This window comes from Asparagus officinalis, chromosome 8, assembly GCF_001876935.1.
Source record: "Asparagus officinalis chromosome 8, Aspof.V1, whole genome shotgun sequence".
NCBI lineage: Eukaryota > Viridiplantae > Streptophyta > Magnoliopsida > Asparagales > Asparagaceae > Asparagus > Asparagus officinalis.
The window spans coordinates 114,619,420-114,638,435 of record NC_033801.1 but is presented as its reverse complement, the minus strand read 5'-3'; the positions used below and the strand labels follow the sequence as shown (position 1 = coordinate 114,638,435).

The following is a 19,016-nucleotide window of genomic DNA, read 5'->3' as shown; positions in this document are numbered from 1 at the left end:
TGGAGATCAAGTACAAGGAATGTTGGGGTTATATGTTCATATATGGATCTGGAGATTAATGAATATACAAAGCTATTTTTAATTATTCGCTCATATATGAGTCTTTTACTTGATCAGTAAATGGCAGAACATTTTCATTCAAGATCCTTGCTTTTCTTTTAAATGTTAAGTTTAGTACATTGACTGTTATGTTTTACTTAATACATGTAAACTATACCTGATTGACTGTGAACATTTACCTATTTCATGTTAACCATTGTAGTTAACATGTTAACCGTTGTAGTTAACATGTTAACCGTTATAGTTAACATGTTAACCTTTGTAGTTAACATGTTAACATGTTAACTATTGTAGTTAACATGTTAACTATTGTAGTTAAGATGTTAACTATTATATATAAACTGATAACTATCACAGCTTACATGTTAACTATAATATGAACGCATGTTAAATGTAAAAGCCAACATGTTAACTATAATTTGTAACGTGCTATCCATAAGGTGTAACATATCATGTTAATTTGTAACATGCTTCTCTAACCCCACCTCCCTCAAATGGGTTGGATCGAGGAGATGAAGTGGGTGAGGGTCTTGGTTGTTGACTACTAAATTCTTGATTGTTGATGTTTTCAAGTGTGAATAGGTGCTAATTCTTCTTCTTATCTTCTAAAACGCATGCCAATTCCAAGCCAACTAATTATCATGCTAACTATTGAAATACTTATTTATGTATATTCGTTGAGGACGAATATACACAGCTGATGACATAAATAAGTATTTCAATAGTTATATATGTCAATAGTTGTGTATATGAACGTTAAGGACAAATATACACAGCTAACAAAAGTATTTCAATAGTTAATGACATATGTAAGTATTGAAATAGTTAAAAGGACAAATATACACATATATTGACATATATAAATCCTCAACATTCATATTTTTTGTAGGTGGGCATATACTCATGTTATCTGAGTAGCTTAACAAGCGAACAAATAAAGTTAACATGTTAGCTGGGTAAATTAACAAGTTAACAAAGAAAATTAACAAGTTATCTATGTAACTTAACAATCTAACTGCGAAAGTTAACATGTTACATGTGTAACTTAACAAGTTAACAAAGAAAGTTAACAAGTTATCTGTGTAACTTAACAATTTAATTGCGAAAGTTAACATGTTACATGTGTACCTTAACAATCTACCTGCGAAAGTTAACATGTTATCTGTGTAATTTAACATGTTAACTATCATGTTAACTATTGTAGTTAACATGTTAACTGTTATTGTTAACATGTTAACTGTTATTGTTAACATGTTAACTATTGTAGTTAAGATGTTAACTATTATATATAAATTGATAACTATCACAGCTTACATGTTAACTATAATATGAACGCGTGTTAAATGTAAAAGCCAACATGTTAACTATAATTTGTAACGTGCTATCCATAAGGTGTAACATATCATGTTAATTTGTAACATGCTTCTCTAACACCACCTCCCTCAAATGGGTTGGATCGAGGAGATGCAGTGGGTGAGGGTCTTGGTTGTTGACTATTAAATTCTTGATTGTTGATGTTTTCAAGTGTGAATATGTGCTAATTCTTCTTCTTCTCTTCTAAAAAGCAGGCCAATTCCAAGCCAACTAATTATCATGCTAACTATTGAAATACTTATTTATGTATATTCGTTGAGGACGAATATACACAGCTGATGACATAAATAAGTATTTCAATAGTTATATATGTCAATAGCTGTGTATATAAATGTTAAGGACGAATATATACAGCTAACAAAAGTATTTCAATAGTTAATGACATATGTAAGCATTGAAATAGTTAATAGGACAAATATACACAGATATTGACATATATAAATCCTCAACATTCACATTTTTTGTAGGTGGGCATATACTTATGTTATCTGAGTAGCTTAACAAGCGAACAAATAAAGTTAACATGTTAGCTGGGTAAATTAACAAGTTAACAAAGAAAGTTAACAAGTTATTTGTGTAACTTAATAATCTAACTGCGAAAGTTAACATGTTACATGTGTAACTTAACAAGTTAACAAAGAAAGTTAACAAGTTATCTGTGTAACTTAACAATCTAACTGCGAAAGTTAACATGTTACATGTGTAACTTAACAATCTACCTGTGAAAGTTAACATGTTATCTGTGTAATTTAACAAGCTACTAAGAAAAGTTAACATGTTACCTATGTAACTTAACAATCTAACAGAGTAACTTAACAAGCTAACAAAAGTATTTCAATAATTAATGATATATACAAGTATTTCAATAGTTAATAGGACAAATTTGTGCATCAATTTTATATCATATTTGCATTATAGTTCACATCACTACAAAAGTATTTCAGTTCATATATACAGCTACTACATACATACAAAAGTATTTAGCTATTACATACACCCAAAAGTATTTCAGTTCATACATACAAAAGTGTTTCACATCCATAACTCATATCAACCGGCGATCGGTTCGTTGCAAGTTGCTCGGTTGTGGCGATCGGTTCGTTGTATCACATCCGCCTCCGCCGCCGCCGCTCTTCCCTTTGCCCCTCCTCATCCCTCCAACTATCCTGCTCCAGCAACGGGCCCCACCCTCTACTGTCGATCGCCGGCCATCTCCAAGTCCGATATACCATCTGACACAGATCCGAAACCCAATAACCCGATAAGCCTCGTCTACCGTCCTTTGACTTCATCCTCATCGCCATTTTCTTCATTGAGTTGGATAGAAGATAAATTCACTCGCCGTATAGCTAATTGTCTGCAAGTGTAAACAGAGTGTCAGAGACACACATGATTTACTTGAGAAATATTACATTATCAAAACAAGTCACAGTACATGTCCAAACTCCATATTACAGCAAAAAATTGAGTTTTTTGAGCCATTTCATCAAACATATAGCCACCCATACTCATATTTACACCCCCTCATTGAAACTCATTGATTCAGGCAAGCCGCCAACAAACCCATTTCCAGAAAAAATCAGCCTCCGCAGGAACTTCAACCCCTCGATCGAATCAGAAACGAACCCATCAAACCCATTTGAGGAAACATCCAAGACCCTCACCCACTTCATCTCCCCGATCCAACCCATTTGAGGGCGAGGACTTTGCGGCCAAGGAAGGGGGAGTCGGAGCAGCAGATGAGGTGTAGGGGGTGCTGCTCCATGCGACGGGACGTCAGGATCGGACGGTCGAAGAGGTTCACGCGGCCATCGGCTGAGATGAGGCTGATGGTGGCGGGGGCGGGGAAGGATGCCCAAAAGGATCCGACGCGGTTGGGTTCGCTGGTGGGGAGGCGGTCGGATAAGTGGGCCCCGTAGTGGACGAGGGCACGGTGGGCGAGGGAACGGTCGGAGATGAAGATGGTGGACCGGGAGGTGATGCGGAGAGTGATGATTGAGTTGTGGTCTCTAGGGAAAAATGGATTGGCAGAGAAGGAGGAGGAGAAGAAGAAGAAGAAGAGGGGAGGGGTAGTTTGGGTTTTTTTGGTTTTTTTATCTTGGGAAATATAAACATGAGCTGGAACACATCTTGGGAAGTATAATGGGGCTAATACACATTAGGAATAATACATGGGGCTTGGGCATATCACATTTTGATTTTTGGGGCCTTGAAGCAATTTTTCCTTGTTATTATTTGAACTTTTGAGGGTGTTTTTATAGTATTTAAAATACCGAGGGTTTTATGTTTGTTGTTTTAAGTTTTGAAACGTCTGGATGTTTTGTGTAATTTTATACTTTTAAGGGTATTTTGGGCAAATTTTGAAACTTTTTGGGATTTTTTACAAATTTTATATATTATAGCTTATTAATCTTTAAATTGTTGACCTGTAAGTAGTTCACATAGGATTAGGATATGATATAATTATGATTATAACAAATTAAAATTTAAATAAAATATTCAAATAGTCAAGGGTAATATTGACAATAAAAAGATATTTCTGAACTCGTACTTTTAAAGGGAGTATGATTTATTTATGATCTCCAACTTAATTTTTGTAAATCGAGCTTAATTTTTCCGAAGACTTGTTTACCATAACAAATCGACGCTTCACATTAGAAACATTTATTTAATTAAAGACATCCTCTAAACACCAATATTTTACCACGAGCTTTGCTACAGGGACCCAAAATATGGGACCAATAAAGGGGACAAGTGAGGTGTCCCCCTCCTATTGGATAATGAGTTGGCCATCATTAATGATGGCCAACTCATTATCCACTAAGAGGGGGACACCTCACTTGTCCCCTTTATTGGTCCCATATTTTGGGTCCTTAAAGAATTTTTCTTTTACCACTAATTAAGCACGGATAGGTGTCCTTTAACACCTCATTAATAGAGTTTAATGATAAGGAGTGGAGTATAAAGAAACAGAGGCAGCTTGCCATTTATATTACAATGTTCCCCTTCCTTATAAGCAAGTTCGGTTGATTAGAAAACTCTACCCACGTTCTCTTTAGAGCATGTTTAGCTACTACTTATTTTTTGAGTCCTTATAAGTTGCTTATTACTTACTTTTAAAACTTCTTATAAGTACTAGTATACAACACGTGCATTGCACGTGATGCGTGTTAAGAAACCATATTAGATGAAGCATCTGAATGCCAACTAAAATTTCACATACAAATCTTGTTATTATTTATGAAACATTAAGATACATAAAATTTCTGAATTAGGCAATACGTGGATTTTTTTTCTTCCTAATTTATTGTCGGCAGGGGTTTAGTAAGTTGAAAACAATGATACTAAAAGTTGCTTATCTGCATTTAGCCCAAAATTCAAAGAGAAAAGGTTCTTTCTTGGACAAAGGGAGGAGAGGGATTGATTGAGAATGATCTCTTAGTTCATATCAGATGCATGATGATCAATATTTAATTCTAACATATATAAGTCACTAAATGAGCACATGTTTTGATTCAAAATTTCAAATAACATGTATTCGTCAAATTTCTAGGACGTGAACCATCAGCAGAGTCTGTGCTCGGCACAAGGGTCTATTGCCCATTCCTTCGTCAAGTTGATACATTATACAAGACTACATTCGAGAAAAAATTAAAACACTTCATGGCGACAATTGGACACTATATAGAAGCTGATTTTGATTTGAGCTGGCATCATCTATCACATTAGAGGACGTCAATGATGGCAAAATGTGGTTTTTGTTGATACATTTTTCCTGAGGGATAAATGAGAATTGCCTTAGGTTGTAATCATTTAAATTTTTTCTATTTTTCTATTTCAATTATTTATAATCTTTATTGTTATGAGTAAGTTCGTTAGACCATCATGAGCTTTGAAGGGGGTAATCTTTGCAACATAGAGATCAAAGTTCAAAGTTTTTTTAATAATTAAAGTAAGAATAATAATTCTCATGCAGTTTAGTTTATAAAAAAGAAAAAAAACATCTTGATTTCCACATTTTGATATAACTTTGTGGATAGGATGTAGTTTGAACCTATTTACGTGGTTCTTGATTTACAGTAAAGCCAAAGTCAACTTTCTATAAAGTTACTTAAGAAAACCAATAATAGACTATAAATAACATGCAACACATACTTATTGTGATAGGCAACATTCAGTGTGCCCACACAGAGTATTGTCACCAAGTTCACCCAAGCAAATATTATCATCTTCGAGAGAGAATTCTAACACTACGCTTTATGCCTTTTTTCCTTGAAGCAAAGTAGTGTTGCACTCGTGTGTAAACCATTTGAATCAATGTATTTGACGCAACATACGACCTGAATGACAACAAAATGAAAGATCAACATCGATCGAGGAAGCTGATCTATGGCTAAAATGTTGATAATATTCTTTTGTTGGGAATTTACGCCGAAACCCCTTACGCAGCAGAAACGCAATATAGAGAAAATTACACCAAGATTAACGAGGTTCGGCAACTGCCTACGTCCTCGAGAGCCACACAGTTAATTTTCTTTATTAATCAATAAGAAATTACAAAACAAGAGCCGATCTCAAATTTGAGATCGCTCAATCAATACAAATTGTTACTGTAGCTACAGTAAACAATTTCCCTTCTTTATTTCCCCCTTAAAACTTTGAGAGCTGGGAAACCCCTCTTAAATGAACAAACCCCCTTCTTAATTTCTCTCCTTAACCCTCATTAATTCCCCCCCTTCCAAAATCAGACCGCTGGAGAAAACAAGAGAGAGGAACAGAGAAATCGCCGCCGCCAGGGGTGAGGTTCGCACGAAGAGAGAGAGGGAGGAAGCATTACAAATTCGAGCCCTAGGGTTTCCTTTTTATAAGGAAACCCTAGCTGGGCTGTCGACGGGCTGTCGACAACCTGGATTTTGACCTCGCCTGCAAAAAGTCGCGAGCTCGAGCTTGCCAGCGGTTCTCGGACCTCGAGCTCAACTGCACAGCTCCTCGACCTCGCCTGCGGATTTCCTCGAGCTCGCCTGCAATTCGCTTGGAGCTCGACCAGCCTGGAGGAGTTCGCCTGCAGCCCCGTTCGCCTGAAAGGTTTGGGCTTCACCCCAATTCCAACAATTTCCCACTTGGAGACCAAACCGTCGTCAGTAGGCTATCTCACCATGCTCCTCCTCCTGTGTGGCTCTGCCTTCATCATCTATGCATGAAGGCCAACTGAAGTTGCGCACAACTCCAGTTTCAGAACGGTCACCATCTTTGTTAACATATCTACTGGATTCTTACTTCCTGGAATCTTCTCCAGTTTCAACACGTCATCTTCCAATAGGGATCTGATGAAGTGGTACTGAAGCGCAATATGCTTCGTTCTAGAATGAAATGCGGAATTCTTAGCCAAGTGAATCACACTCTGACTATCGCTATGCAAAACATTCTTCTCCTGATTGAATCCCAGCTCTGTTAACAAACCCTGAAGCCATATCATCTCTTTACTGGCTTTAGTCACTGCAACATACTCAGCTTCTGTAGTGGACAGAGTGACAATCTTCTGTATCTGTGACATCTAACTAACAGCTGTAGTTCCGACAGTGAATACATAGCCGGTGGTGCTTTTTCGGTGATCGACTTCACCACCAAAGTCTGTATCTATGTACCCATGCATTTCCACCTCTCCCTTACCAAAGTACAAACACTTCTGTGTGGTGCCTCGTAGATACCTCAGAATCCACTTGACCGCTTCCCAATGAGCTTTTCCTGGATTCGACATAAACCGGGTGACCACTCCCACTGCATGGCTAATGTCTGGTCTCGTACAGACCATTGCGTACATCAAACTTCCGATAGTTGAGGCGTAAGGGACCTGAGCCTTCCTCTCTTTCTCTTCTTCTGACTGAGGATACTGATCCTTCGATAGGCGAAAATGGCTGGCCAATGGTGTGCTCACTGGCTTGGCGTCGCCCATGTTGAATCTTTGCAAAACACGGTTGATGTACTCCGTCTGAGATAACTGCAAGAGACCTCTCTTCTTATCTCTCGTGATTTGCATTCCAAGGATCTTCTTCGCTGGACCCAAGTCCTTCATGTCAAACTCCTTTGACAGCTGCTGCTTCAAACTCTTGATATCTTTCATATCTGCTCCTGCAACCAACATATCATCAACATACAGCAGTAGGATGATATAGCTGGACTGATATCTTTTGAAGTAGCAACAGTGGTCGGCGTTGCACTTCTGGAAACCTTCCTTGTGCATGAAACTGTCAAACTTCTTGTACCACTGCCTTGGGGCTTGTTTCAGGCCATACAAGCTCTTCTTGAGTCTGCACACCAGGTTCTTCTTTTCTTCTGAGAAACCTTCTAGTTGGTGCATGTATATCTCCTCTTCTAGATCTCTATGAAGAAATGCTGTCTTCACGTCCAACTGCTCGAGATGAAGATCTTCAATTGCTACAATACTCATCACTTTCCTGATAGTATTTAGCTTCACCACGGGAGCAAAAATATCGGTGTAATCAATTCATTCCTTCTGCTAGAATCCTTTGACAACTAGCCGAGCTTTATATCTTCTGGAGCCGTCCTGCTCCTCTTTCACCCGGTACACCCATTTGTTGTGTGGAGTGCCTTCTTACCCGTGGCCAACTCAGCTAGTTCACACGTCTGGTTTGAGATGAGAGACTTCATCTCATCTTTCATGGCAAGCTCACACTTGCTCGCATCTCCACCTTGACAAGCTTCATCATAGCTTTCAGGCTCCCCACCATCTGTTAGCAACAGATAGTTCATGTATCTCCTGTTGGGTACAAGAGGACGAGAAGATCTCCTCAAAATCGGAGCTGGTGCATCGGGCTCTTGCGCACCATCTTGTCCAACAGGTTCTTCTGGCTGAGGACCTTCTGCATTGGGTTCTTCCGAGAGGTTACTCGGGACATCATCTGCATCTACAAATATTGACTCGCTCTCTGAGTCATCTGTCTTGTGCATGTCCTTGTACATCACCTTCTCGTTGAATATCACATCTCTGCTCCTAATCACTTTCTTGTTTTCGTTGTCCCAAATGCGGTAGCCGAACTCATCTTCACCATACCCGATGAAAGTGTATTTCTTTGACTTGGGATCAAGCTTATTCCTGCCTTGATCACTAATATACACTAAGCCATACAACCGAAAACTTTGAGATGTGAGAGTTTTACCTCCTTTCCGCACCATACCTCCTCTGGTATTCTGTGCTCCAATAGAACCGATGGACCTCGGTTGATCAAGTAAGCTGCTGTGTTGACCGCTTCTGCCTAGAATTACTTCGGTAGGCCTGACTGTACCCGAATGCTTCTGGCTCTCTCTGTCAACGTTCGGTTCATCCACTCAGCTACACCATTTTGTTGAGGCATGCCGGGCACGGTTCTCTCCATTCTGATCCCGTGCTCATAGCAGAACTTCTTGAATCTGGTATCTTCATACTCACCGCCATTGTCGGTTTTGAGCTTTTTTATTCTCAGACCGGTCTCATTCTCGACCATAGCTTTCCATCTCCTGAAAGCCTCAAATACTTCTGACTTATGCTTCAGAAAGTAGACCCACACTTTCTGAGAGTGATCATCGATAAAAGTCACGAAGTAGTGTTTTCCACCAATGGACGCGGTGGTTGTTGGTCCCCACACATCTGAGTGAACGATCTCTAGCTTCTCTTTCCTCGAGGTTCTGCCACTTGTCTAAAAGCTAACTCTCTTCTGCTTTCCAAGTATGCATTCTTCACACATATCTAAATCAACTGATTCTAGACCTGTGAGTTTTCCCTTTGTGTGCGTGATTTTCATCCCCTTCTCACTCATATGACCGAGTCTCTGGTGCCACAGCTTTGAAGTCTCATTGCCTACTGTAACTGAGATCAAACAACGTGCACCTGCTGTCATATACAAGGTACCAGTCTTCTTGCCTCGGGCAATCGTCATTGCGCCTTTTGAGATCTTCCAATCATCTCCATGAAAGGTGGAAGTGTATCCTTCACCCGCCAACTGACCTACGGATATTAAGTTCTTTCTCAGGTCGGGAATATGCCTGACGTTCTTCAGCTCCCATACTGACCCGTTCAACTTAATTTTGACCACACCTTTGCCCACAATAGCACACGGTTGATCATCACCAAGATATACGTATCCAAGATTTCCGGGAACATACTTCTTAAAGAATTCTTTCTGAGAAGTAGCATAGAACGACGCTCCCGAATCTAACACCCAAGATTCCTCCTTGCTCTCCAAAGAGCATATCAATGCGTCATCTCCTCCTGAGGTGGAAGTGACATTCACCTCTACCTTTGCCTCCTTCTCCTTCTGTGCACTCTTGCACTGATTCTTGTAATGCCCGGTCTTTCCATAATTCTAACACTCGATAGCCTTCGAGTTGTTGCTTGGATTCCTTGACTTGGACCTTCTGTCCTTTGATCTACCTCTATAGTTTGATTTGCCTCGTCCGTTCCCTCTGGTTAAATTTCTACCTCTTGACTCTGTATGCAATACTGAAGAGGTTGTAGCTTCACCCAACTCTCTCCGTCGGATCTCCTCACTGAGAACCAGATCACGAACGTCGTCGAACTTCAACTTGGTGCTTCCCGACGAGCTACTCACTGCCGTGACTGTAGCGTTCCAGCTTTCTGGCAGGGAAAACAAAAGTATCAACGCTCGAACTTCCTCATCAAACTCAATTTCAACTAAACTCAATTGGGTTGTGACCGTGTTGAGTTCATTGAGGTGTTGTGCTACTGACGCGTCTTCTGTCATTTTCAGATTGAATAACCGCCACATCAAATGAACTTTATTTGCGGCTGATGGCTTCTCATACATGTTTGAGAGTGCTGCCATAAGACTCGCCGTGGTCTTCTCCTTTGCTATGTTGAACGCAACATTACGAGTCAACGTCAATCTGATAACTCTGAGGGCTTGTCTGTCTAGAAGGCTCCATTCATCTGCCTTCATAGAATCCGACTTCTTCCCCGATAGTGGTTGATACAGATTTTTCTGATACAGATAATCCTCTATCTGCATCTTCCAGAATCCAAAATATGTTCCATCAAACTTCTCAAGTCTCATTTTTCCTTCATCTGCGGCCATGGCTCCCACTTGAATCTGACTTCCTCTAGATCGTTTCACGCTCTGATACCAGTTGTTGGGAATTTACGTCGAAACCCCTTACGCAGCAGAAACGCAATATAGAGAAAAGTACACCAAGATTAACGAGGTTCGGCAACTGCCTACGTCCTCGGGAGCCACATAATTAATTTCTTTATTAATCAATAAGAAATTACAAAACAAGAGCCGGTCTCAAATTTGAGATCACTCAATGAATATAAATTGTTACTGTAGCTACACTGAACAATTTCCCTTCTTTATTTCCCCCTCAAAACTTTGAGAGCTGGGAAACCCCTCTTAAATGAACAAACCCCCTTCTTAATTTCTCTCCTTAACCCTCATTAATTCCCCCCTTCCAAAATCAGACCGCTGGAGAGAACAAGAGAGAGGAACAGAGAAATCGCCGCCGCCAGGGGTGAGGTTCGCACGAAGAGAGAGAGGGAGGAAGCATTACAAATTTGAGACCTAGGGTTTCCTTTTTATAGGGAAACCCTAGCTGGGCTGTCGACAGGCTGTCGACAGCCTGGATTTCGACCTCGCCTGCAAAAAGTCGTGAGCTCGAGCTCGCCGGCGGTTCGACCGTGAGTTCGCCAGATCCTCGCACGACCTCGTCTGCACAAGGTCTCCTGCACGAGATCCACGAGCTCGCCTGCTGCTGCGCCCAACTTCGCCTGTAGTCATTCGCTCGAACTCGCTCGCCTGTTCTCTCCCTCGCTTGCCCTCGCCTGCGGATTTCCTCAAGCTCGCCTACAATTCGCTTGGAGCTCTACCCGCCTGGAGGAGTTCGCCTACAGCCCTGCTCGCCTGAAAGGTTTGGGCTTCACCCTAATTCCAACATCTTTGACCTTGCTCTTTTAGTTATTTTGAGCCAAACTTCCCAGGCACAGTATGCATTAGGCAAAATGGCCAAATTAGTATATTTTGTAGACACTAGGTGACAGACTGATATATTTTTTTAGGTTTGGACAAAATGATATATTATATAGACTCCGGCGCAATATACCCCTCAAGTTTGGTCGGATTGATTTTTTCGGCCAGTTTTCTCACGTGACGGCTCACGTGTTAGCGGGATTTATTGCACAAAACCCCCTCAATCAAAACTCAATCTCAATTTATTGCACAAAACCCCTCCATCTAAACTCAATCTCGATTTATTGCACAATACCTCCTCCAACACCTCTCTGCTGCTAGACGACATTCTCCAAATACCACCTGTAAGTCTCCTCCAACCCCTCTCTCAACCCGATCTTTGCACTCCACCCGATCTCAGCCAGCTTCGAGCTATCCATGAGCTTCCTCGGTGTCCCATCAAGCTTCGACGAGTCCCAAACCAACTCACCTTCAAACCCAATCACTTCCTTCACCATCTCTGTAAGCTCCTTAATAGTCCCAAACCAACTCCCTCAACGGCGAACCAAAGCAGGTAACAGACAGAAGGCCAAGATGGGTTCAACCACACCCAACCTTTGTTCCCTATTGCTCCTAAATCAACGTCAAAGCTCTTCAGCCAATTCTCTCATAATTTTCTTCTTTTGGTTCTCAGTCACCCCAAAGGAAATTAGGAAGAAGAAAAAATAAAAATGAAGGAAAAAACTAAAGGTAGAAGCACCAAAGGACTGACCTTTTCTAAAACAGAACCGCGTCAACAGAGGCATGCCAAGAGAGATCAAAATTTTAGAAAATCAACCCAACACAAATTCTCCACAAAACCCATCAAATTCCCCCGCCAGAAACAACAGACCAAAATTTGAGAAAATCAACCCAACCCAACCAACAACAAATCATGCTCATAGAGGATCAAATCGAGACCAAAACCAATGGGGTTTTTTATGGATCGAGATGGACCTTTAGCTCCGGCCTTCTGCTTCTCGAGGTTCCTCTCGCGAACCGTCTTGGCCTTCTGTACGTTGCCTCCCCCCATTTCCGACCTTGATGCTAGGGTTTTCTCATGAAATCTTCGAATCAAAGCAGGTAGCACATGGCAATATTCAGGGTGGAAGTTATCGAGGTCCCGATGAAGCCTAGGGTTTTGAGGCGGCGAAAGATGGCGGGTCCAACGAGGCCCAGTGAGGGTAATTTACCTGCTGCTAATTTTTGGGCAGAGACTGAGGACGAGATCGAGGGGGGTTGGTTATTGGATCCGATGCGTAAAAGAGGAGGAAGGAGAAAGGAGGTCGTTTTATAGTGGAGGGAGTTTTATGAGGGGGTTTTGTGCAATAAATCTTGCTAACATGTGAGTCGTCACGTGAGAAAACTGGCCGGAAAAATGAATCTGGCCAAACTTGATGGGTATATGGCGCCAGAGTTTATATAATATACCATTTTGTCCAAACCCAAAAAATATATCAGTCTGTCACCTAGTGTCTATAAAATATACCAATTTGACCATTTTGCCGTATGCATTAAGAAAGTAATACATCCTACGGAGTTACCCCACTTGCATTTCAACTTCATGCTTCGCATTCAGAGATAAATAACATACATGTTATTATCAAGTATAAAAAATAGGAATTTGGTACGGCGAATAGTAATTAACGAAAGTGCATACATTTGTTAACAACTACAATAAATAGGAATTTGGTATAACTTTAGTCTCGAATTCATGAACTACATCATTCGGTTCTATTCAAGATGTTGGACCAGGAAAACTTGCAATGTATACATCAAACCCCGTTTGTTTGGAGATCACATCAGGCTTATATGATTCGCAATTTTGTGAAAAAAAAAAAAACAAGATAAGAAATTGGATGGAGGTTATCCAGGAAGGGATGTTGCGTAGCCTTGCTTTTTTGCTTCGCAATGAGAGGATAAGAGTGAGTGAAAATATTACCAATCACCTATTTGAAATCTATGGACAAATGTCAACACTACAAGTATGAGAAGCTAATACTACCCCCTTTGTAAAATAATGATATAATCAAATAACGGATACTAAGGGAAACGTAGAAATATCAAAAACCAATTTCTGCTCCAATTATATACAGGTATTTATTGTATATCAGAAACTGAGTGCAAATGCATGTCATAGGGCTACTGCAAGACCATGTACATAATTTTACTATATTATAATATTATATATTATTATATTATTATATTATTATATTATATATTATATATTATTATAATATTAATATTATTATTAATAAAAATAATTATTAATTAATAATATTAATCACTTTATAATTAAAATTAACCTAGAGGGGGGTGAATAGGGTGTATGCTAATCTAATCCGATATTAATACCAAATTAAAACTTATTAACAATATCCTAGCAATTATGATATACAACAAGATATATGAGCAAGGATATGCAATTAAACTAATGGCGATATAAACATGAGACAATGGCGATATAGAATGTAATAAACAATGAGCACAAATAATATGCCAATGCAAACTCAAACACACAATGTGATCAATGAGTTTGGTCACTCCCGACCTACGTCTCTGCTCCCTACTCTCGAGGATAATCTTCACTATCACAACTGGTTTTCAATGTTCACCGAAAACGTTTACAACTAACACAATTAGTTTTCTAGCTGACCAAAAACTTTCACAACTCACACAATTGCAATCACACAATACACCGTCCGTATCGACTTCCTCAAGTGATTGGATTTACCACCTCTTCCTAGGTTTTACTACCAACACCACTCCTCTTGGAATTGAGCACGTCTCTCACCAACCACTCCTCTCAGTGTCCTTGTGTATTACAATGTGATCTCACAAATTAAGCACAAATAAAAGTGTTTGTTCTCTAAACAAGATGAGAACTCAATTAAGCTCACTCTTAATGTTATAACTCCCACAACTCAAATATACAATATGTGAAAATACTAAAAGCTCAAGTGAGTTCTGTGTGTAAACAATAAGTATAATAAAATACAAACTCAATATAAAAACTAGCTTAATGAAATTGATAATCAACAAATAAATATATAAAGGTAGAATTGAGTTAGTAAAAACTTCTCTGCAACAAGAGTGATGGAGATGGGAAATTGAATCCCAAACAAGAATGAATAATCTCATCTTCCTCTTGTAAAAACCACTTCACATAAACACTTGAAAAAAACAAGTTCAAAACACCCTTAAACTCTTGTAAACTTATTTTTAAAACTTTCTTAAGTAATCTAAAATGTTGAGACTGAAGGGGTATATATAGGATCATAAAAAAACCCAAATACAAAGGAAAACCCAACAAAAATGACAAAAACCCAAAAATTTTAGAAACTAGAAATATAGCCGTTGGAACGCCATTGATCGACTGATACTGTTCATCAGTCGACTGATGAGCTGACTGTTACAGGCCGCTCACCTGTAATCGGTCGACTGATGAACTCATCAGTCGACTGATGACCTGCATCGGTCGACTGATGGTTCATCAATCGACTGAACAGATAAAAACACACATTCTAGTCACTTTCATCGGTCGACTAGTACTGTTCATCAATCGACTGAAAACGTGCACATGACATATAATGAACAGTAAAAATTAATTTCAAACACCATTTAAAAATAGCAAATAAATTCTAAAAATTATAAAACTTTGAGAAATGTTTATAAATATGAAAATAAACATGTTACAAAAAGATTTTTTTTTTCAAATTGTATTTCCCGTTTGTGAAAACTCATCATTTTGCAAAATTTGCCAAAATACAAAATCTCAAAAACACATGATTTTGACAAAATAATTTCAAGCAAGTTTTGAAACTTCTTTTGAAAGGATTAGTAGACTTTATAAAAGATGTAAAATGATATAAACAAGTCTTTTAATCCGTAAACACATATTGTGTAAATAAACATGATTTTATTGATTTTAAACGTGTTAATTAATGTAATCATTTTAAGCACATATAAACATGAAACGAATATGTGTGTATGTAATTATATTCATGTGTTTCATATTTATATTGCTAAACACATTGTTTTCCCAAAAAAATCGATAAGTAAGAAAATCGTATATATGTATATGAATATAACTATTAGTTTCATATTTATACACTTTAAACTTAAAAGCTATAAAACGAAAATGTGTATGTGTGTATAATATTTGAGATTTAGGTATCAATACACAAAGTATAAACCTAAAACATTATACCCAAGTTTAGAAATCTTTGTTGAAGCTCGATCTTGGTAGTGGGAATGAAACTTGATGATGTGTTGACTTGAATGCATAGATTCATTCCTATATTCCCCATCCTCCAAGATATCGTCGTTAACGCGCAAATCCATCCAACCTCCAACGGAGGATCTTTGTGTAGAATACCTAACAATCAAATGCAAACACTTGACAAACGTTGTTAGGAATTGTTTGTTAATCATCAAAACATGATTAGATAGTAGGCTCATAAACATGAGACCTAATAATAATAATAAAATATTTAACTAAGTAAAGGTAATGGGAGAGTATTTATGTCTTTTGGTCAGAATAAGGAAAGCTCCTTATAAGTTTTTTAAAAATAAGTTAGGAAATTTCGACTTAACTTCCGTCTACTTATAAGTAATTAATAAGTAACATAAGTGACTTTTACCAAACACGATGTTGCCAACTTAAAAATAATAAGTTACTTATAAGTATAAATAAATAAGTTACCAAACAAGCACTTAATAACATAAGATAATATTTTTTGAGATGGTGAGCTCAAATATTGTCGTGAGCTAGATTAATTGGCTCATCAAATTCATGACCGACACTATACATCTTGTTCAACACATCATCAAATGCATATGGTAAAATTTTCACATTACTTAGAGTCTTCTAGAGTATGAATCAAACTAGTTTGATATGTTAATTTTTCAGACAGCTTAATACCCATCCGTTCTAGACATAGCTAAAACAATGTTAAAAATTTCAAAACAATATAATTTTTCTATGTATAGATCATGATGAGTGAAAATTATGATGGGCAATGTCGATCATCATTTTGAGTAGCCTGTAGGACTAGCTCGCAATAAGAATTTAAGCTCACCGTCTTATTTTATCATTTTCCTAAGATTACACACACACACACACACGATATGGTGAGATGGTTTGCTTAACGTGAGATGGTCATCCTACAAAGTTAGATTTAAATTAATGGTTAGATTTAAACTAATATGTTAATTAATTATGGATATCCGGTCCTCACATTTATTTAATTTCTCTGCCAAATCTTCTGCAACCCTAACCCTAATCCAAACCCTAAACCGAACATGGTCCTACTAACCCTAACCATAACCCGAGCCCTAACCCAAACCTGAACCTGAACCCAAACCTAAACCCTAACCCTAACTCGAACCCGAACCTGAACCCACTAACCCTAACTTGAGCCCTAGCCCAAACCTGAACCCTAACACTAACCCTAACCCAAACCCACTAACCCGAACCCAAACCCAAACCCTAACCCTAGCCCTAATCCAAATAAGAAAGAGAGAAGACGAAATGGAGGATATGAGAAATTTTAGAGAAGATTTGCCAGAGAAATCAAATAAATGTGAGGGCCACATATTTTTAATTAATTAACTTATTAGTTTAAATCAAATCGTTAATTTGAATCTAACGGTATAGGATGACCATCTCATGTTAAGCAAACAATCTCACCATACAGAATTAGGAAAACAACCTGTAACCAAAGTTTGCTTTGCTGAATTTTGGAGAGACCGAACAGCAAGAACAGGGAACGAATATTGCAGCAGAGACTGGAAATTTCTGTGGCCGAAAACAGAGCCTGGGACCTTTCCTTTTGGGACCGAACAACAGCCAATTGAGAGCTCAGGATCTGATTTGTTGGTGAACACAAAAGAGAACCTGTAAACAGAGAGAAGAGAGAACGAACAGAGGAGAGAGGCAGGAACTTTTCTGGAGTTTTCTTTTTATTTCACGTTCTACTACTTACAAAGATTGTTTACATATATATAGGAATAAGATTACAACTCTAATCTTATCCAATAACTAGAAAACTATCTACTAACTAGTATTCTACTCTAACTAGAATTCTATCTACTATCTTGAACTCAACTACCAATCCGGACTGATTAACAACTCACATTCTCCCCCTTAATCTGGACGAGATTCCAAGTCCCTTACTCCTAGAAGCTCCCGCATCTCGATGAACTTTACCCTTGCTAGTGCCTTCGTGAGAATATCCGCTCGCTGCTCGCTCGTGCTCACGTACTCCACTTTAATCTGTCCTCGCTCAACACACTCACGAATGAAGTGAAAACGTGTGTCGATATGCTTGCTTCTTCCATGGAAAACTGGATTCTTCATCAAGGCAATCGCGGACTTGTTGTCGACGAAGAGTGTAACCGGCTTGGGCTCACTCCCAATCACCTCGCTGATTAAACTCCTCAACCACAAGCCTTGGCATGCTGCTGCAGTTGCTGCCATAAATTCTGCCTCGCAGGATGATAATGCCACCGTCTTCTGCTTCAGTGATGTCCAAGTGACCAAACTGTCACCTAGATAAAATGCCATGCCGCCTGTGCTGCGCCTGTCATCAACATCTCCCGCAAGATCACTGTCAGTGAATCCCACCAACTCTTCATTGCCTCGACCTCGTTTGTACATCAATCCGTAGGACATAGTACCCTTCACGTACCTCAAAATATGCTTGACAACCTGTCTATGCAAAACTGTAGGGTGCTCCATGTACCTACTCACAATCCCCACGGCATATGTGAAATCGGGTCGGGTATGAGTTAGATACCTCAAACATCCGATGATGCGTCTATACTCTGTCACGTCCACCGGTGTTCCTTCAGAATCCTTTCCAAGCTTTAGCTTTGCTTCCATGGGATATTGAGTCGGGTTACAATCCATCATGCCGAACTGACCCAAAACCTTCTTCGCATAGGCCACCTGCCTTAGTGCAATGCAATCATCTCGCTGATCCACCTCGATACCAAGATAATAGGAAAGCAATCCAAGGTCACTCATCTCGAACTCCTTCATCATTTGTTGCTTGAAAAACACGTATACGCCAACAATGAGTGTATCCCCTCTGTTACTCCTGGTGTATACCGCCTGCTCCTGAGTACATCTTGCAAATCTGATGCCCTTCATGCACTTGTCGAGGCACGTGTTCTATGCCCAAGGTGCTTGGCGAAGACCGTAGAGTGCCTTTGAAAGTTTGTAGACCTTGTGCACCTGATTCTTCACAACGAACCCTTCAGGTTGAGCCACATACACTTCTTCCTGGAGATCACCATTTAGGAATGCTGACTTCACATCCAAATGGTGCACCTCCCACCCGTTCTGTTCTGATATAGCGAGGATTATTCTGATGGTATCAAGCCTCGCCACAGGTGCAAACACCTCATCGAAATCCACGCCTTGCTGCTGGACGTACCCTTTTGCTACAAGTCTTGCCTTGTGCTTGAGAATGTTGCCTTCATTGTCCTTCTTGAGCTTGTACACCCATTTGAGACCAGTAGGTTTAGAACCCCGCGGTAACTCCGTGAGTACCCAAGTCTTATTCTTCTCGATGGCCTCCA

The 19,016-nt window shown here is 39.3% G+C and overlaps 1 protein-coding gene across 1 annotated transcript; it reads right to left on the bottom strand.

Moving 5' to 3' along the window:
- On the bottom strand, window positions 17,578-18,585 carry LOC109821760 (uncharacterized mitochondrial protein AtMg00810-like). Its single transcript, XM_020387921.1, has one exon. It carries the CDS (start codon window positions 18,583-18,585, stop codon window positions 17,578-17,580), a length of 1,008 nt encoding a protein of 335 aa, XP_020243510.1.